General features: G+C 37.7%; 1 protein-coding gene across 4 annotated transcripts in view; it reads left to right on the top strand.

Annotated features, from left to right (window-relative positions):
- The window catches only part of DCBLD2 (discoidin, CUB and LCCL domain containing 2), a 46,652-nt gene that overhangs the window by 17,677 nt on the left and 7,704 nt on the right, over nt 1–21,271 (top strand). For all 4 annotated transcript variants that reach the window (XM_059837923.1, XM_059837924.1, XM_059837925.1 and 1 more), the window contains 8 exons: nt 2,104–2,331; nt 8,067–8,204; nt 9,364–9,415; nt 10,760–10,832; nt 13,554–13,687; nt 14,352–14,392; nt 16,499–16,714; nt 17,935–18,059. In XM_059837923.1, coding sequence (XP_059693906.1) covers nt 2,104–2,331; nt 8,067–8,204; nt 9,364–9,415; nt 10,760–10,832; nt 13,554–13,687; nt 14,352–14,392; nt 16,499–16,714; nt 17,935–18,059 — 1,007 coding nt within the window. The remainder of the gene's footprint in view (nt 1–2,103; nt 2,332–8,066; nt 8,205–9,363; nt 9,416–10,759; nt 10,833–13,553; nt 13,688–14,351; nt 14,393–16,498; nt 16,715–17,934; nt 18,060–21,271) is intronic.

The raw sequence follows: 21,271 nt of genomic DNA, 5'->3' as shown, positions 1-21,271 counted from the left end.
GTTTAGGTTACCTCTTTGTAATGTTGAACAATGGTGTCTTGTGTTAGAGAAACTCTAACTTAGAGTAATTGATTAGCTGTCATCCAAATAGAAATAATATTTGCCATGGGATAGAACAAAGTGTTTTAAAGCAAATTGCATTAATGAAAACATTGCTGAAAAACAGCTTCACAAATAGAAGTTTTTATTTTACTAAGCAGATATTTCAGTTAACTTTTCCAAGGATGTATCATTTTCATCCCAGACTGCTAGCAAGATAAACAACTGCAGTTTACATCCACATCCATTTATGATTCTGTGTATACTAGCAGTACTTTAGCTTTTGTAACATGCAGCTATCTTTCAATGTTCTCAGATTATAAGGAGAATAGGTTTTGTTGGCAAAAATTAGTTGTGTTTACAAACAGGTTGTTATAAAAGATCAAATCGGCAGCCAAATTTATAAAAAAATTTTATAAATTTATTAGAGCGACAACCAAAAATAGAATATTATAAAACCGCCACAGCCAAGACAGTGTCAACCCCGGACTTTGACGCTGGGTGAACTTGGGTCGAACCGACGTAGTGTCAGTGTCTCCCCAGAGTGTCACACCAACTGCTCCAGGTAGCCAGCTTATATATAGTTTATTCTGCCTGGAGCAGAAATGACATAAGATATCTATAAGTTCCTACATATGTATTATGGGAATTATACAAATTCAGTCCAGTACAAAAGTCAGTCCATAGGTTTGGATGGCTGTCTGGGCTCTTTGAAATTGTCTTCGCTTCAGCTGTAGCCAGGACACTGCCACTTTTTGATGTAATCTCTCCCAGGTGTTGTTCGGTGAATGTTCTGGACATTGTTTGGAAATGGTTGCTGATTGCCCAGGAAAAACTCATTCACTCGTTAATGGTCATGATTTTATCTGGGCGAGTCTGGGAAATCTTTTGAAAATGAAAAGCTCTGCTTCTGGCCATGGGGGTCAGATGCATGGTTGGATCTTTATAATTTTTATACAATTTCTAAAGCACGAATTATCTACATCATATACTACACACGTTAATCAGACCTAGTTAACTTAATCACAGGGAGTTGTTTTTTCCACATCTCTTCAGTGCATTGGACTTACTTTTCCACTCAGTCTTGCATGTAATACATTTAAGATTTTTGAAATTTAGTTAAATTTCTTACGTATGTATACAGTTTTTTACCTAAAGCTCAGCTTACCTTATCATATTCAGTAGAGGAACTACATGTATTATTGTGTAATATAAAACACTTTTAACTGTCAAAACAAATTTCTGTCATTAGGAATCATGGTGATCATTGTGAACTGTAAGAATATTCACATTTCTAAACCACCCCCGAAATTCTTGTACTTCTTGTGCTAAAAACTTGTTGAAATGCATGTCTAGCTGTTGAGTAATCAAATGTATTAGTTCGCTCTTTATAATTTTGTATTGACAATACACAATTTGTGGTATTGTTTTCCATTTGTTAAATTAGTTTTAGTACTGTTATTGCTGTTTAAAATTAATATTCAAATATTAGGTAGAAGGCTCCAGGTTGGAGTCATAGGAAAATTGTGAAAAATTTAGTATGTTCTCCAAATAGGAGTGAGTTGCAGGATTAAAATAGTGGTACAGTAGAAAACAATGTGTTTGCAGTTTGGTAGTGGTCAGAGCTTTATTTAATATGCTGTATTTTATTTGCTGTCCAATGGCTTTCTACTTCTTTTTCATTGTGTTGTGAGTACAGTAACTCAGGAAAACCAATGTGCCCTTGTTTTATTGTCAGGTTTCTTTATCCTTTTCAGCACCTTTTTCCTTCTGTACTGTTTTGAGGAAGTACGAAATAGCAGGGACACTTCCTATACTTTCCATGCAGTTTTGTAAGTCATTATGGATCACTTTCCATCCCATTGAGGAGGTTGTAGCAGGACTCTTGTTGCCTGTGATGATAAGCTAAGCAAAAGGCAATGGTAGTTGAGTGGTATTTGTCACCATTGCTGTGTCATTTGCATGGGAGTTACCCTTGGAGTTTTCTCACAAAGTGGTTTGTATGGTGTGATACGAGGCTTTGAAGATGAACGTGGGAGCTGAATTCTGTCTGTTCTTTCCTAGGTGACGGGTGTGGACACACTGTGCTGGGCCCTGAGAGCGGGACCCTGGCCTCCATAAACTACCCCCAGACCTCTCCCAATAGCACTGTGTGTGAGTGGGAAATTCGTGTGAAGCCTGGGCAGCGAGTTCAGATCAAGTTTGGTGATTTTGATATTGATGACTCCGATTCCTGTCATTCCAGTTACCTGAGAGTTCATAATGGCATTGGCCCTAACAGGACAGAAATAGGTAGGAGCTTTAATTGTCACTATTTGAGAACTGTTGTCTTGTATAGAACTCAGGTGTACTGTTGGTACTTCTGTTACTTTTTAACAGCAGCTGCATCATAAATGCAACACAGATCCTGTAATAATCTTAGATATTTGAGATTCACAAAGGAAGCTCCACTGCAGTGTGGTTTGTTGTAAATGATCAAGCTGGCAGCCAAATTTATAAGAAAATAATTTTATAAATTTATTAGATCGAAAACCAGATAGAATACTATAAAACCACCACAGCCAAGACAGCATCAACCCCGGACTTCTGACGCTGGGTGAACCTGGTTCGGATGGACATGGTGTCAGCGTCTCCCCAGTGGTTCACACCGACTGCTTCAGGTAGCCAGTTTATATACAGTTTATTCCGCCTGAAGCAGAAATGACATAAGATTTCTGTATGTCCCTTCATATGTATAACGGGGACTATACAGATTCAGACCTGTACAAAAGTTAGTCCATAGGTTCGGATGGCTGTCTGGGCTCCTCAAGATAGTCTTCTTTTCACTTGTAACCATAACTTCGCTGGTCCTCGATGTAATCTCTTCCAGGTGCAGTTCCTTGAATGTTTCAGACATTGCTGGGAAATGGCTGCTTATTGCCCGAGAAGGACTCATTCATTCATTAACAGGCACGATTTTATCTGGGCGAGTCCAGGGAAATCTTTGAATAGAAAGAAGGCCCTGCTTCTGGCCTTGGGGGTCAGAGGCATGGTTGGATCTTTATAATTTTTATATAGTTACAAAGCATGAATTATGTCTATCATATAATACTGGTTTTGGTTTTTTTTCTCTGACATTTCCTAGTAGTTTGCAAAGTTCTTGTAAGCAGTGAAGAGGGAACTGTAAAACTAGAAGTATCTTCATGAAAAAAAGGTGTAAATATCTATCATCTGTCTGTCTGTCTGTTACAAAAATGAACGAGGCCAAATCTCAGAAAGCGATTGAAACAGGCTCTTGTTTATTCAAAAACAAGTCGGTGGGAACAGAGAACCTGGGATAAGCCCAGATCCTCACACAACAGCTCGAAAAGGGAACCAGAAAGAAAGCCAAAGAACCACAGAACAACAGAACAGAAAAAGAACAAGAAAGAAAGAGGAACCCCAAGCACCGAAAACTCCCCTTTTTATAACAAATCCCTGGTCCAGGATTGGTGGGTTTTGGATCCGCGCACTGATTGGTGGAATTCAGGCACTTTGATTGGTCTTTACCGGTGTTCATTTTGGACCAATAATTTCTCCAGGGCGTCGAGTGATTGGTTGATGCTCCGGCCCAATCACTCTTTGAGTTGTCCACCTCCTACCCCCACCAAGTCCTGGACCCTTTCCCTTCCCCCAGAACAAACAACTCCCCAACATTATTACAAACTCATAATATGTCTGTCTGTCTGTCTGTCTGTCTGTCTATCTATCTATCTATCTATCTATCTATCTATATCTTACCTGAAATGCCTTTCTTTTTATATGGATTTACTGTGATTTGAGCTGTTCATCTTGGTGGTGTTAAAGGATGACAGGCTTCAAAAGGTATATAGTCCAAATATCTTCCATCCTTGGATAATGTTTTTCATTTTTGTTCTCTTCAGGATAATTTCACCACTAGAATCAGTGGGTTTTTTCCAAATAGCAATGTGATGTTCTCATCTACATCAAGGTGTATGTAGGGTGTTTACACTAACAGTTATTTTGCATAAAACACAAAATGAATTGTCATTCTTCTTTTTCTAAAATTAGCTATTATGCAGATGAACTTTATTTTCTTTCCTAAACCTTTAATTTGGACAGGGAGAAAAATATTTATGTCACTGAGACTGTTTTTGTGTAATTCAAATGCTTATTATGAATGCAAAGCTTGACTAGGCCAATAATCAAGCAACAATCAATTTATTAACTAATATGGTAAAGTATGAGCAATACAGCGCTGGGTACAGTGGGGGAAGTTTTCCCTCCAACTGCACACCGATAGTTGGGGCTTACAGGTATTTATAGGGGTACTCATAAGCTTTCTCAGCAGTTTCTATTCCAAATTTTTACTCATCAGCAGTTTCTGTTCCAAATTTTTACATCACAATTTTAAATCACTATTGTGATTTAGTTTTTCTCGGGATGTATCCCGGAAAAGGAGTATCCCAGGTGGTGGTGGTTAGGTTTCTGAAAGAAGGAAGAAATCTCCCAGATGGTGAGGTCCAATCTCCAGATGTAGGTCTACCTTTTGATTGCAAGGGCTATAAATCTCATAACAGTGATATCCAGCTTCCCTTGGTCAAAACTATTAATCCTTGAGTTGATGTTCATCTTGCTCAAGCTGAATGTTTCCTTTTTATATATTCTAAAGCTATAGTTTCGAAGATCCTTACTACATGCAATATTCTAAAATTATATTTCAAAAGGTTATTATTGCAAAACTCTTTAAGGCTTAACTACAAGCAGAAAGTTCCTGTCAAAAAACCAATATCCTTAAAGCTTTAATTCAAATGCTCCTAAATCAACTAAAGACTTATAAAAGTTAATTGTAAACAAAGGATAGGTTCAAAGGCCTTCTTCCATGCTTTCGTTTTTTCAGTTATTATTAGAATTCGTTTTTATAACACTCCCATGGTTGGACTCCACACATATTATAATCACACGTTGATTGTGTGTACCTGACACGAAACACAGCTTTGTATTTCACATGCTGATCCCACTAAATTGAGTCTTTTTCTAAAGAGGCTAGTGGAGTGTTAGGTTTAGTAACCGTCTTTGCAACTGTTACCTAGGTAAGTGGGTGTGAAAATACGTATGTGCTTGGAGCTGTTGAGCCAGACTTGGTCTAAGATGGGAAACACTGAATACCTTAAATGGCAAGGAATGTCAACTTCTGATTAGTCTATTACTCACTTTTACAAGGGACTTCATGGGTTTAAGTAAATTCTTGCTGCATTTGTTTCCCTTGCTTTTTAGCTATGGCCTGCTGGTGTAGCAGCACAGTGTGTTGGGGAAGTGTGTGTGTTGTTCTGCTCTTAATAAATTAAATCACAGGACAAACAGTGATGTTAACAGTGGCAAATACAGATGAGGCAGGGTTTGGGTTTTTTTTAATGTTTGAAGCAACAGACACTGGAGAGATTAAACAGTGTCTTGAATTTTCTTGGGAAAATTCTGGACTTATATTAAGTTTTTCCATTCAGGACTGCTGACATGGTCTACCATTAAAATACTTGTTTTACAAAATCTGAAATTCAGTCATACCTTTTTTAACCCAAAATGACTTAAAAGTGGGCTGGTTAGATTAAAAAATAAATTGTTAGTGGGTTCATTGATAAACAGAGAGGGTTTCTAATGAAGCTTTTAAGGGCTAGTGCTTATTCCAAGCCTGTTGAATATTTATGAAGAAATCAAAAGAAGATTCAAATACTCAGTGTTAGGTTTGTCTCTAGTGTGAGATCTAGAGGAGTTTATAAGATTTCAGTACACTCAAATCACTGTGCATCTGCAGTCAGAAGTACTTATTTAAGACATGAGAGCTCCCTCTCCTGCTGTATTGGAGCTTTACAAAAGCACTCAGGATCCTTCAATGCATAAGTGCAGACAAAATAGCAATATTACATCTTCTGCACACACTTCTGACAGAAGTGTTGCTGCCATCATGCTTTGTCCATTCCTAGTGCTTGCTTTTTAAAAGATTGTCAAAAATCATGCAAGAGGCCAGGGAAGAGTTAGAAAAATGATTTATAGTCTCAAAAGTATGCCTTACTATTAATCATGAAGTGCGTCACTCTTGTGACACATTTGTCAAAGGCTGTATGTCCATGGGGCAAGCAGCCCTGGAGAGTTTATCCAAGCTGGATTTAAATGGCTTGCACTGTGTATTTGTATTTGCTGGAAGAAGGGGATAAATGGTGTTTTAAGAGGAGTCTCATGATGGTCGCTCATGTAACAAGATCCAGTGGCTGAAAACAAAACTTTAAAAAAAAACTTTTCTGTTTTTTTATTAGAAGATATCCTTGCTTTGTTAAATAAAAAAATCTGAATAAGAAACATCTAGAAAGCTCTGAATAATGACAGGAATTTGTATTTTAACTTTGAAATTTTTTAAAATTATTTTGATAGTGTTTGGGAGTGCAGTTCCCTTTTTAAAGGAAATTGGCGTACATATTATATTTATTTTGTATTATATTTGTTAAGAACTATTCCCGCAGGACTGTATTACTCCACTTCCTCTGCATTAGTATGGTCATTTGCCTTTATTTGAGAAAGGAGTCTTGCCACTTTTTCTGCTATTTCTGCTACATGATAACATACTCATTATGAGGAAAGCAAGTGGAATGATGAGCTGAAACAAAGGCAGTGTCATTTACTGTTGTTGATGATCCACTTTGCTTATCCACTGCAGAATCTTAAATAGAGTTATAGATGGTTTCTACAATATCGAATGATCGTGGTAGCCTGTAGAAGAAAAGATTATTCTTTCTAAACAAGTTAATTAACTGATCGGTATCTTAACTAAAGCTTCTAGTTAGTAGGACTGGAGAATTCCATGTTGACGGGGGCCTGTTTAACAGCCATTCATCCATTAATGTGGTATCAATTCTAGAATTTCATAAGGCAAATACTGTCAATATGTGTGGACTCCAGCAGTTGAAATTGTGTTATTTTTGTTCATTTTCTATGGCAAGAGAAGCACCCAGGTACAGAACCTTTTTTATGTATTGTCTCAGGCTGACCCCCAACTGAGGAGTAGTGTGCATTGACTCCGTGATTGCAGAAGGCTGAACAAATGGTTTATTAAGCTATACTATATTATACTACATACTACACTAATACTATACTATACTATACTATACTATATCATTCTATACTATACTAAAGAAAAGCCCATGACCCTTACAGACAGTCACAACACAGCTTTGACCTAACTGGTCAATCAATCCAAAACACCATCACCAGTGTCTAATTAACAAATCCCTTTTGTAAACAATCTCCATAGCACATTCCCCACGTGCCATACAACAGATGCAGCAAGTGAAGATAATTGTTTTTCTTCTTTGTCTGAGCTTTCTCACAGACTTTCAGCTTCCCAGGAAAATCCTGGGAGAGAGAATTATGTCTCTCCCTGTTCAGAGAATATGTGATTACCACAGTTATGGTTTTTAGGTGTGACAAAATAGAAAATGAACTAACTGGTAATTTATCTTAATGGTGCTTACCTGTGATATGATATATGTAGGATACTGCTGAAATGCAGTGAGCTGTGCCCTCTGCTGTCCAGAATTAGGGAAAGTATGTGACAGAAACCATGGAAGAGTCTATGAGGAGGAAGTGCTTCAGCAGCTTTGGGAAAAGGAGGGCTTTTTTCTCATTTCCTTCTGTAGATGCTTCTCATTGTCCTAACTTGATCCTTTGCCTTGTGAGATTCCTCATGTTCTTTGAAGCTCTGAGTTTGGAGGTTATGCATGGCTAGAGATGAATGGGATAAGGTCGCATTTATCTGCAGGTATTGGGGTATACAAGACCTTTGACAGTGACAAAACAAATGTGGAACTCAGTCTGCCATTTGCTTTAAATGACCACTAAGCATTATTTAATGTCATTTTCATGGATTTGCTTTTGAGTATACACCAGAACTAATGTGAGCCTCTACTGCAGATGAAATAAGAGGCTGGAAATTGAATAAGACGCTCATTACATGTGTTGTTTTGGGTCAATGTTTGTTCTCCTCGTTCTCTCCACAGGAAAATACTGTGGGTTTGGCTTTCAAATGGATGGTTTAATTACTTCAAAAAGTAATGAAGTCACAGTACAGTTCATGAGTGGAATTCACACTTCTGGGCGTGGATTTCTTGCAGCTTATTCAACCACTGGCAAATCAGGTATTTATAATTACTTGGTGGTTTTTCTCTTCTGGCAAAATTAGAGCTGTCTAGTAAAAACAGAACCAGTTCATTTACTCTCATTTTCTTACAAATTAACTTCTAAAAATTTAGTACACTCTTCATGATACTTCTGCATAGAAAATTTCACTGCCTACCTAAAAGTTGCTGTAGTTCTAAAGAAACGGTATCAGAGCTTACCTTGAATAGCAGAGGAAAAATGTCAGTTGTCTGTTATAAATGAAAGGACTGCTTCAGATTCAGGACAAAATGCATGTTTTTAGGTAGTAGTCAAGGTGGCAGGTAGCTAACAAGTTTTCTTAACAACTGTTTATATTTTACACAGACTAACCTCATGGAAATTTTTATTTCAGTAGCAGCACCCTGTACTCCTTTAATGTCATTATCTGAAGACTAGTTTTTTGTCCTTTTCTTGGGTTTTTCCCCCTGGTTTTGGTTCTTTTAAGCCTCTGAAAGAGGTTGCTGTATTTGTTTTGCATCTCCTCCCACTCATTATAAAGGTGAGTGATAACACGTCATCTGCAAGGAAATGAAGGAGCAGCAGCCGCTGACTCAGAAGGCAAAAAACCCTATCTGGAAGTTATTCTAAAAAGAGCAGATAAAGAGTCTCTGTTTTAAATTTTGCAGGGTATTTTCTCTCTGTATTTTGGACTGTAGGTTTTGATACACAGCAGACACAAACAAGAAATTTGTGGTATCAGTCATGGATGCCAATAACACAGCATTCTAACATTTGTTCTCTGTGGTGTTCTCAGTGTCCAGCACTGCAGAACCATTAAATGGTGAAAACAAAGGCCTCTTTATCTTATTTATAATTTTGTGAAAAGAGCATATGTTTCTGTTTCTGATTTATCTCTGAAATATAGCTATAAATTAAAATTAGGCTGCATAGAAAATGAATTTTTGTAGTATTATCTAGTATCATATTCTCAGTAGATTTCTCAGTTACTCAGAAAATTAGTAAGGTTCTACTGTTATACAAAATCTGTTGCAAGAAAATTTGGTAGGAATGTGGTTTTTTCATTCTGAGACTTTTTGTTAAGCCTCAGAGGCTCAAATGTATGTATTTGTGCACTTTAAAAAGTATATTCAGCCTTTTGTCTTTTTCATCCTTTTGACTTACATTTTTTCTTTCCAGACTTAATTACCTGTTTAGACAATGCAAGTCACTTTTCCGAACCAGAATTCAAGTAAGACTGATTTTTATCTGTTTTCCTCCCAGTCTTTTTAAAGAAGTAATTTTAGTGTTTCTTCTTTGCTTTGTTACATATTCTGATGCAGCTTGAAATTGGCCATCCAGAGAACTTGAGACACAAACTAATTAGGGTTAGAGCTGAAGAATTTTGACATTTGCATTCCTCCTTCCTCCTCCTGTCTCTCCCATTTGTTTTATTTACATGCATTATACAGTATAACCTTAATTTGCACTAACACATAGAAGCTAATATCTCATTTTCATAGAAAGAATATTGCTTTTATAAATGTATTTTAGCAGGTACACAACTTAATTACTGAAATTTGTATTACAGTTACCTGAGGAGCACTAAATGATGACATGTATTAGAAATTGCAGACCCATTTCACAGTTTGGTTCTCATTAATGAGGTTCTTTGGAGACACAGAATGCTCTACATTCTGGAGGGGAAAATGTGTCATTTTCCTGTTGTCTCCTTCCCGTTTCCATCTAAAACAAGGCCAGTGTTTAAAGCTGCAGACTACTGTGAAGTGTCAAAGCTTAATTTTTGGAGAACTTAAGCCATGGTAACCTGGAACATTTCAAAGTGCAACCTTTTCATTTCTCCTTCATTTTCCCAGGTTCCAAAATAGGGCTCTAGTTGAAGGTTCTGGCATTAGTCAGTGTGTGACAAAGTCTCTGAATCTGCCTGTTTTCATGGAACCTACAGCATTGCTTCAGCTGTTGCTGAGTTGTGGTGAAAATGTTGATGCATTTGCTCCACTTTACTTTTAGCTCTTGAAGATGTAATAATTTTCATGTGTGCAGTATGAAATGGTCCTAGAACATGAACACAGGCTTGCTCCAGAGGTGCTGGTGTCTTGCCTCTTGCTTTTTATGAGCTAATGGTAATTTGGCCAGTTTTTATGATCTAAGCATTGCCAAAAGCTGTTACAAAATAGCATTACTTTTCAGATGCTTTATTTAAGGGTACAAAACAAATAGATATGAAAGTCTCTAGTCCATAAAATAAAATTCAATAATATTTTTAGTTATATGACTTTGAATTTACAGGAGCCACATAGTATTCATAATATGAAATGCTGGCTTTACTAGTTCATCATATTGAGACTGGAACTGTACTTTCAGCTGGGACTTATTTTAAAACATTTTCAAATGTCTGTCTTCCTGTTGTGTACTTGTGAGTATTTTTGGTCTGATTTGATAGATCTCAGGAGATATCATTATATAGTGATACGTGAATAGCAGAGTCTTGTAAATCAAAACCATAACTTTATTATAACAGTAAGAGAGTTGTAGGTGCATGCGTATCCTGAATTGATATTTTGTTCTCTTTCAGTAAGTATTGTCCAGCTGGATGTGTGATTCCTTTTGCTGATATTTCAGGCACTATTCCTCATGGATACAGAGATGTAAGTGAAAATATGGGCTCAAGTGAATTTTCATGAAACACATGATCGATAATGCAAGTCAGTTGTAGTTGTTTGCATTAGTTGTGCTTCCTGTGTGCTGGGATTTGTACCTCCTAAAAGTGAGTAACATGCTGCTCGTTTTTTAGCACTGATGCTAAATGACAGGTGCTTCAGATGTTGCCATCTCCAAGAAGTGGAGTAGTGTAGTGGAGTCTCAAATACTTGTCTAAGTCCTGCAGAGAAGGGTGGATCAATCAAAAGATTGGTTTTTTTCTACTTCCTCTTTTCTTTTAGTTGGTTTTCTCAGGCTGGGAAATTGAGATTTATAAAGAAAGAACCAGTTATTTTAATGATGTCTTATTTTTTACAATGTAGTGCCTCTTTCAGCACTGTCTTAGTGGTGATCTTAATTTTTTTTACACTTTAGAGATGAAATACTGTTTGTGCTCAGCAGCTAATTTGCAAAACAAATTTAATAGTGTAAGAGTAGTTCTATAAATTGGTAAAGAATATCTTTAATAATGTATTGTTTGCTTAAAACACTGCAAAACCCTATACAGTATTTTTCTAATGTAAGCCTTTGCAGGTCAGTTAATAAACTTGCCATAGCATGGAAGGATGTTTGCTTTGTTTATTTTAAGTTATTATAATTTTGCTAGCAGTCTACTAAAAATTACATTAAATCCTTGGTTTTAATTTTAAAATACTCTTTTAATAAGCCCTTAGATGTAGCACAGAGGTAAGACAATGTAAAAATGTTGGTAACCAAAGATTTTTGTATTAAATACAAACTTAAAATGTGCCTAGTTCTTTTGTTCCCCAAATATTTGCAAATCCCAGGCTGCTTGCTTAAACAATCACCCTCATGTAAAAATGTCTCCACAGTGTAACTGTGTTACATGTTCTGGTCCCCAGTGAGTCCTCACTAAGTGGCTGCAAGGTAATTTTTGTGGCTAGTAACAATATTAAATTGATTTTCTGCCTCACAAATTTGCAGCATCTATAGGAATTCTGCTTGTTGGGAGTTTTTTTGCAAAATCTGGAATAATTGTTTTCTATGGAGCAAAACAAAACCTTTTCCTAAGGAAACTTAAGGAAATAAATGCCCTGTGACTTTCTTTTTGTATACTTTATCAACGAAAAAAGGCTGTGAATTTTCCAGAAGTCAGGCTGTGTGGAAAAAAATGAAATTGTCCAGCACTTTGGACCAAGTTTCAGGTTGAGATTTCTTATGCATCTCTTTCAAATCTATGGGAACTGTTTGCTGCTTTAAAAAGTACCCAAAATCTTGATTCATTTCTGTGTGACCCCAATGTTCAAAGTCCTTGAGGGCTCAGAACTCTAACTGCTGACATCTGGTGAGCAGGGAGGAGAGAGCTGCATCTCCTACTAAATCCCATGCTCTTACTTTAATGGAGAGGGGAGCTGTGTTGATGCCAGACCTGTTGGATGTGAGCTTACTCTGGGCAAGCCTGGTGGACTTGGTGTGATGAGTGCTGATCACTGTGACACCTGTAGCCTGCAAGCCAGGGAAGTTTCACTGTAACATTTGTTAGTAGATTCTGTCATCCAAGGAGAAAAGGCAAGAACATGATACCCTGTGTCATAGTTTGACACTGGCACAATGCCAGTGCCCCCATGAAGATATATTCTCCCCAGTGGCTGATGTGAGATGTGACCAAGGATAGAGCAAAGCAGGCTCCAGCTTAGGAATAAAGGAAAAATCTTTAATAACTTACAATATGTAAAAAGGAACACACACAGAACTCAGAATGAAAAACCTTCCCAAAACATTCCTCTTCCTCCTCCCCTCAGTTTCCAGCACAGCACAATGAGATAAAACCTTATATTCTCAATCCAGTCACCACCCCTCAGCCAGGCTGCATGACTTCCTCCTCCCCTACCCAGCTACAGGCTGGGTGGAAGGTGAGACTTCTTCACCACCGGAACCAAGAGGAGAAAGTTCCCATCCGAGTGCTCTGCTTTAACCCCTGTGTTGTCAGAGGCAGTCCATGTCTTCAGTGGCCACACCAGGTGCCAATATTCACATCTGACCACTGATTGGTTTAGCCACAACCTCCCTGTCAAAAACTCACTTCCCTGTTAACCCACAACACCCTGCAAAAACATTTTTTATTACTGGTCTCCACTGACTTGTAGAACATAGATTGTTTAGGATGAGTTGTATGGATGTATTACTGTGGCTTTACGTGGATCAGTGCTGGATGGTTAAATCATGTTTAACCACAAGTTATGATAAAAAACCCCTTGGCTAAAAGCTACAAAATCTGCAGTGCCTCACCCCTTAATTGTGAGAAAATAAACAAACATACTTTCAATGTGCTTCGTATTAAAAAGTTTTCTATGTATTTAAATGTTTTGTTGCCTAATATAATTTGTTATAGGCTGAGCCAGGCTGTCTAGCTTTTTCAGATTGATGCACCTTGGTGTTGGTTTGAGGTCATTTAATTACAACAGTTACATTCTAAATGCAGCTGGGTGAGGACACAGTAGGGCCTTCTTTTTGTGTTTTTATAAATTTAATAATAAATAAAGATGAATGGTTTCTAAATAACCGAGATAACAGTTAACTAAGAATAGTATTTTAATGTAATAATAACAAAGACTGTAACTGGACAGTGTAGCATTTACAATGTATTGTGTGGTGTTTAATTTATTCACTTAGTAGTATGAAATTTTTCTTTCCCTTCCTTCTTCAAGTCATCATCACTTTGTATGGCCGGTGTTCACGCAGGTGTCGTGTCAGATACTCTGGGTGGTCAAATTAATGTTGTAATCAGCAAAGGGATTCCATACTATGAAGGCTCCCTGGCTAACAATGTCACCTCAAAAGTGTAAGTGTATTTCCTATAATTTCCTTATCTTTAGCACCTTAGGTCTTGGTAGTGTCTCATTGTGGGATTAATTGCAGCTCGTGGAGCTATATGTTCCCTGGACAGATTCTCTTCTCTAAGTTTCTCACACTTTTGCTGTTGTGTAATTGCTTTACCAAATTGTTTTTCCAAATATCTTTAATCTCTAGACCAGAAATTTTCAGTTACCAAATTCTGCAAAGAGTTTTTACCATTTTGGTTATAAATTCCTACTGGTCTGTGGAAAAACAGTAATTTAATTGTAGCTTTTCAGTTTCAGGAAAAGAGTGTTCACTTGTCATTGTATCTCAAGACCCAAAAATGAAAGCAATCACAGGAGATTGATTTGTGTTACTGTGATTAACTTAATTTGAAAAGAAAGCTTTTTAATGAAGTCTTGCATTTTGCTGGGTAGATGTTTATTTGAAAGTATTTAACCCAGTATCTCTGGACTTGATGTCATTCAAGTAGGTGTTTGTACTGAAAGTGCTGCATCTTGCTGGCAGGATGTGTTAATCATTATGTGCTTGTTCAGGCACATGTGCATACGTTTCAGTGGCAAGCAGACAAGAAAAATAAATTGAAGACAGTTTGTTTCAATTTTTCTCACTGGGTACTGCAAAACATCATCTTTTGTTCTCTGCAGGGGACCCTTGTCTACAAGTCTCTTCACCTTTAAGACAAGTGGTAAGCGTTATCACATGTATTACATGTTACTACTTTCATACAAACTTTGTGAATAGAAATAGGTGTACAGATATTTGATTTCTTAATTTTTGTTGTCATTTGTGAGACCTTTTTACTGCATTCTTCAATAATGTATATTTTTGAATTGTTTTACTATCTCAACTTGATGATTAATCATCTCTAATTTATAGGTACAGCAATGTTTCAAGTAAGCCTTGCTTATGTGCAGAAAGAGAGTCTTTCAGTCTAATCAAATAAATTAGCTGTAGTTTTCGAAGTGGAAGCTAGTTTTTTTGTAAGTCACTTTAAATGCCATCTTTGAGCGGATGTTGGAAATAATGTGAAGACAGTGGCCTTTCCTTAGTCTCTTTAACTGTTTTAGTAACAATGTAAAAACCATAAAGCCATCACATCTATTTTTCATAAAGATAAAGTTTAAAAAAGAAAGGGAGGGGGAATCATGCACATACTTCTCAAAATAAATAAATGCTTTTCCTAATACATAAATCAAAGGCACACTGAACTGGGATATAAAGACAGGAATCTGATGTGCAGGAGTGTTTGGTGATGGAAATGTATAAATAAACAAAAATTAGAAAATATAGTGCACATAATATTAAAATTATTTTTCTCTCAGGCATCTGCAGGAGCTGAGAGAAGGAATTACTGGTCTAGTGTCCTTATGCATAAAGAATATTAAACACAGTGATCCAGGCAGGGTTTGCTGGGTTTTTTTATCTTTCACAATGGGATCTGATAGTGTGTGTGAAAGTAATTAAATGGCCTGGAAATTGGAAGAGATAGGAAAAAATGCTGATCTGGACTTTGTGAACTTCAGTGACACGAGAGAAATTATTGAATAAGCTTGAGACAAGATGCAGCTCTAGATTGAAATGTCTGTAGTTGGGTTGCCTAGGAGTTAGGTGAGGGGGGAAAAAACTCTGTAGTATGCTCAAATTAGGTTTATCAGACTGCGGGGAAGGTACTAGTGTGTTTCCTCCTGTTGCAGTTGGTTTTATGACTTGGTATGAAGTAGAGGAGTGTGTTATTATTGCTAGAGGGGTGGTCAGTGCAAAGATGAGACTACTTATACAGGAAAAACTGCCTGACTTTGAGACTTGATAGAAATTACCTGAAGCATCACAGAGCAAAGAGTGGAATGTAGCAGGTATTTGGAGACAGGCATTTCTGCTGCCAAGTGGCAGCATGTTAGATGGAAAATGACAGATGAGGGAAAGAATTCCCTTGGTGTTGTGATCCTGTGCTGCAGCAGGTGACATACGTTCAGCAGAGACAGTAAACTACTAATGCCATCTCACAGGATATGGGCAAGAGTTTCTCTGGGGTCCAGTCACATGTGGGCTCTGCCATCTGTGCCTTCCTTGAGGGATGAGTGCTCCCCTTGGTCGAGAGGAGGAGTTCACAGGAGGAGGGAAACTAGGCTATGTTGTTCAGCCTGCCTGACTGAAGGCAAAGATTGCTCGCTGCTGATACTTCTGGGGACTGTGCATGGGAGAGGAAAACCATTGGTATTACAGAACAAGAAATTTAGCCCTGAATTTAGGAAATGTTTTTCAGCTACCAGCAGAAGGCAACATGAGAAGAAATATTTAATAAGAATGGTAACCAGAAAAATATAACTAATTTCAAGGATGTATTTGAGCTCAAGGCCAGGATTATGACATGACTTCCTACATGCTTTGGTTTTGTTCTATTTAACACTGTGATGCTCCGGTTGGTTTGAAAACCCAAGTTATACAGACACAAGAAAGTAACTAATGAACCAATAGCCTGTTTCCCATTCCTGCAGCAGCCAGAGATACTCTTAGACCATGAAGGTTCCCCAGTGCTTCTTGTTGAATGCTCTGCCTGAGTGGTGACTGAAAGAATATCCACATTACCCTTGGAACAAGCACAAATCATGGCATTCTCGTGACTAGTTTGGTTCTAGCATCCCTGTTAGAAAGCAAAAGACAGTGTGTTTTGTTGGTATTGTTGTTATGGAATAAATTTAGATGGCAATATAATATTTGCATGTAAAGTCTTGAAATCTAAGCAGCATAACTTCAGTTCTCATTTGCAATCTTCGCCTTTTCTGTTGTTCAGGTTGCTATGGGACACTGGGGATGGAGTCTGGGGTGATTCCCGATTCCCACATCACATCATCATCGATTTTCGAGTGGCCTAACCGAACAGGACAATTAAACGTTTGGAAACCTGAAAATGCCAGACTAAAAAGGATTGGACCTCCTTGGGCTGCTTTTATCAGTGATGAACATCAGTGGTTGCAGATTGACTTGAATAAAGAAAAGAAAATAACAGGTACTTACCTGTTATCTGATGTGACTTCTCAGCAGCATTCAAAATTTTTGGTTACTGATATCCTTTTTTCCTGTGCTGGGCCTTAGATAAAGCTCAGGTAGCAGTTAATTACCATTACACTTAAATTGCTTCCATGTCCTAGCTAATACACTGGAGGAGCCTGGAGCTGAAGGGGTGTCGTTTCATAGTAGAAGACATCTCTTCCATCAGAATTTGTTGAAGTGTTTCCTGTGGTTTTATTGGATCCTTGATTCTTCCCTTTCCCTGCTCATTGTCTCCTTGGAGATGCAGATCAAAATCCAGTCAGCTCAGCCCGCTGCTACCTCTGGTGCAGGTGTAGTGACTTGTGTTCCTAGGTTTTCCCTAGTGCCTGTCATGGCCACAGTGAATCCAATATCAGCACTGAGGTGTTGACATTTTGGGTTTAATCTCCAGGGTAGCTGTGCAGCAGTTGTACCTTCAGTGTCAGTGTTAGTGTTTTTTTAATCCTTCAGAGGTGATTTGCTGTTGTTAATGGACATGTTTGTCATCTGATGTAAATCAAAATTAAATTGGATTTAGGTTGAGTGCTTCATGGAGTCCAGGGCTTTAAGGCTATTGCAAAACATGTTCCACTGATCAATTTGCATTTGTCTCTTTCCTAAATGCCTGAGTTGGTCTCTGTAACCTCAGCTGCACAGTCTGCTGTCAGCTGCATGGCTTGCTGTCATTAAGCAATTTGGATTTACCAGTGGCCTTTGTTATTATCTCTTTGGATTTTGCATTACTCCTCTAATTCTTATGCTAACAAGCCTTTCCAAAACAGCTTTGCTGTGTGAGTTGTGCTGCAGCGCTGCAATGTCAGCTGTAGCAAGCTGCAGTTCTTTCAATGGTGCCTTTAGGTTGGCGGTACAAGAGCAGGGAAAAGCTGTGTCAGCAGCTGGAGACGGGAGTGAGCTGTGGTCAAATGAAGGGGCTGTTTCCATCAAGGAATGAGGTGTGGGGAGAAGGGCTTAGCAAGGTTATGCCATGAAAATTAAAACACAAAGTAAGTAAAATGAGTTTACTAAGTTTCAGTCACTGTGGAAGCTTCACACCCTGGCCCTTTGGATAAACTTCTTGAAGTTAATGGGACCCATTAAGACTCTCCACTGTACAACTCTGGATTCAAAAACCAATCTGTTAGTTTTTACAAAGTGGTGCCAGTTTCTTGTCCTAACTGTGTGCCTCAATTTTCACAGGTATTATAACTACTGGATCAACTTTATCAGAGCACTACTATTATGTCTCAGCCTACAGAATTTTGTACAGTGATGATGCACATAAGTGGACAGTGTACAGAGAACCTGGAATGGGTAAAGATAAGGTAAAAATACCACATACTTTCTAGGTATGTTCCAAAGAGATTTCATAATTGTAAATATAAGTAATTTCGTTATGGTGAAGAATCATTAAGTAACATTAATTTTTAGTGTTATTTGGAATCATAAAGAGCAGATAAGCAGAAGAAAATATGACAATATGCAAATATGTAAGGATTTGAACAGTTCTAAAATTCATTATGTTATTTTTATTAATATTTGGGGTGGGAATATTCTATACAAGAAACTTCTGTTGCCACTGGTAGGTTTTCTGGTACAGCATCTCTTCAAGAATAATTTTATTTCTTTTAAAATAGGTTATATGTTTTAAAATAAAGCTTTACTTTCTTACCCTCTTATCATTACAGAATAAATGTAATGGGTTGTATATTTTTTCATGTTTTCTAATGTTTCTGTCAATTTTAATTTTTAAGCAAATACTGTTAAGTTTCTTATGTAAGAGAACAGCCCTTGCAGAGGGAGAGGAATGTTCAGATTGCAAATGTTTTGTTGCACAGAAAAAGTCCCTAATGTTAGCAGCAAGATAATCTTACTTTCCCCATGTTTACAGCTCTGCAGTAAAAATGAGATAATTCATGTCTTCCCAGTGGTTCCGATCAGATTTTCTTAACAAAATTACAAGATTCTTAGTAATGTGACTGGAACTGGATTTTCCTTCTTTTTCTTAAAGTCCTTGGATGTCATTTATCTTATTTCTATAGGCCGGTGGTATTAAGTACATGTAAGTGTAATTACTAGTCTGGTCGTTTTTTTAGAAACAGGTTTTAAGGATGGTCAATTTGGCTGTCCTTGGTCTTCTCTTTACTCTGGATTAAGAATGTTTCAAAGTAGGATGTATCATCCTGTTGAAGTAATAAGCTGAAGTTTGTTAAATTAAGAGATTTTTGAGCGCTGAACATAACTGCAGTAGGAAACTCTTGGAAGAGAGGAGGAGAATTTACTGTCGGGTCTGAGCCTACATGTGAACTAAAGTCACTGTTGGTGAGAAGTATTCAAGAAAAAAGGAAAAAACCAGCATATTTTGCTAGTTTTGAGTGCCCTCTTCTGGCCAGAAAATAAGATCTCAGTTTGGAAACTGCCTAGATTTAGGCTTCAGTGTTAGCTTGACAATTTTCTTTAAAAAGCTTTGCAGTTACTGCCTTGAATTTGAGCGCATTATCCCTCTTGCCTGCTCATGAAATGAAACAAATTGTGGAGCCTGAAATTACAGGCAACAGACCTGTGTGTCATTAAGGGACAGGGCATGAAGAATCATATGTACCCAGGAACTGGCAGCTGTAGTTAAATAACAGAAAAATATGGTTCAGTTTTTTCTATTTCAAAATAGCAGATTTTCTCTCTGTCTGCCATTACCTCACTTGTTACAGATTTGCTTTTGGATGCATCTTTTTGCGTGCCAGACCAGCTGGGAGGTGCTAGTCCCTGTTTTTTTGTTTGGAATTCCTAACATTTTTCAGGAGACTAGAAGGCTTTTCTAAGTCTTTCCTGTAGTCTTTTTTGCAAATACCTTTTAGAGATTTGGCAGTACTCAAGAAATTTTTTTCTTAATTTTTTATGGATTAAAAAAAGAGTAAATGCTTGAATTTGGGAAAAAGGACAAATGAGAGTTGCAGTGTTGGAAAAGCTTTGTTTAACAGCACAAGGGGAAGTGGAAAGAATTTGATAATAAAAAGACTATGAGTGATTTCTCATTAAAAAGTTAGTGCTGTATTGAGCTCAGAAGCAAATTATTTTTTAATGCAAAATTTAGGGTAAGAAAAAATACAGAGCTGAAGGTAAGGTTAAGTTACTTCTGTAACACTGGATGTCAAAAGCTTGACTGATAAAAGCCTGGAGTAAAGATCTTTACTGTTAATCTTTCTTGAAGGTAAGAGTTGGTGTTGATTCTTTTTGCCCTTGCTGTTACATGCTCAGACTCAGAAACCTGACATGAGATTCGGCTTTCAGAGTTGTGTTCCTGCTCTGTAACGTCTGCGTATGTTGCTTGGGCAGCCAGATGTATCTTCTTTTTATGCTGGCAGGCACAGCACGAGCAAGGATACAGTACAGGAATTCGGGCTGGGTGCATCCCCTCAGGAAGTCACCTCTCTTATTTTGCTTCTCACTTGCATCCTTACCAAAACAAAAAATTTGTTAGTGAGATCTGTAGCTACAAGCCTATAAATTAAAAAAAAAAAAATCAAAAACCAAACCAAAACAAACTAGTAAGGGAAAAGTGGCTGTAAATTGGAACCCAGTTTGCTGTGGGCAGATGAACTTCAACTACTTGGTGTTATTAATTTATTTCCAAAATAACATCATATGCTTGCCCCTGCATCTACTGTGTCTTCATTTGTTGCTACTGAATTTATTTAAGAACAAGAAGCTTAAATTCAGAGCAGTCACTTGTTTTGAATAGATAGTTTCCTAGAATAATTATTTCAGGCCTCTTGGGATATTCTAGACTTTTTTTTTTTTTTCCAAACACTCCGCAGTGCAATACAGAAATCTCTTGTGTGTCAAGATTGAAACAGCAGTGATTTGTACTGATCAGAGATGTGGTAAAAGCTCTTGACTGCTCAATGTTATGCAGACACATCATCTGTTGCACAGTGCAGTGCTTGTCTTTAAGAATGGCAGGGTACTTTATTCCTTACCAAGTGATGTGAGTGAGAAGAAAACTCCTTGTAATATTGACTTCTTTCAGGCAAGTGCCATAATTGTGTTTTGCATTGTGTCCACCGTGGTTTGCAATGTCTGTATCAAAAGTGCTTCAAAAGAAAGAACTCATTTGCTGTCATCCCAGTGGTGACCTGTGTTGCGGCAGCACCACAGAGTTGCATGTGCAGGGCCAAAGCCCCACTGCTGTGCACGAACATGGAGAGGCAGCTCACTTCCTACCAAAAGACATGGTGCCAAACCAGTCTTCCTGAAGGAGGTGGAGGGTTGGAGTACTGGGCCAAGCTGCTGTATTGTTTTAAGCAGCTCAGGAGTGACAAAATCTTGGTTGGCTGTAAATCTGTCAGAGTGCTTACACTGCATCTCACAGGGACTCCGCTCACTGCTTTTAAACTTCAGTCAGACTCATTGTGTGTTGTCACATTTTGATGAGTTCTTTGTGTGCAAGGATGGCAGTGAAGGACCAGCTTGAGCTCATCCTTCACACAAAGTCTGCACCCTTCTCTTGCAGAACATCATGGTGTGTTGTCACATTTTG

The sequence above is a fragment of the Haemorhous mexicanus genome, chromosome 2 (genome assembly GCF_027477595.1).
Source record: "Haemorhous mexicanus isolate bHaeMex1 chromosome 2, bHaeMex1.pri, whole genome shotgun sequence".
Taxonomy (NCBI): domain Eukaryota; kingdom Metazoa; phylum Chordata; class Aves; order Passeriformes; family Fringillidae; genus Haemorhous; species Haemorhous mexicanus.
Note: the sequence above shows the minus strand (reverse complement) of the source record. Positions and strands in the feature narration are given on the sequence as shown.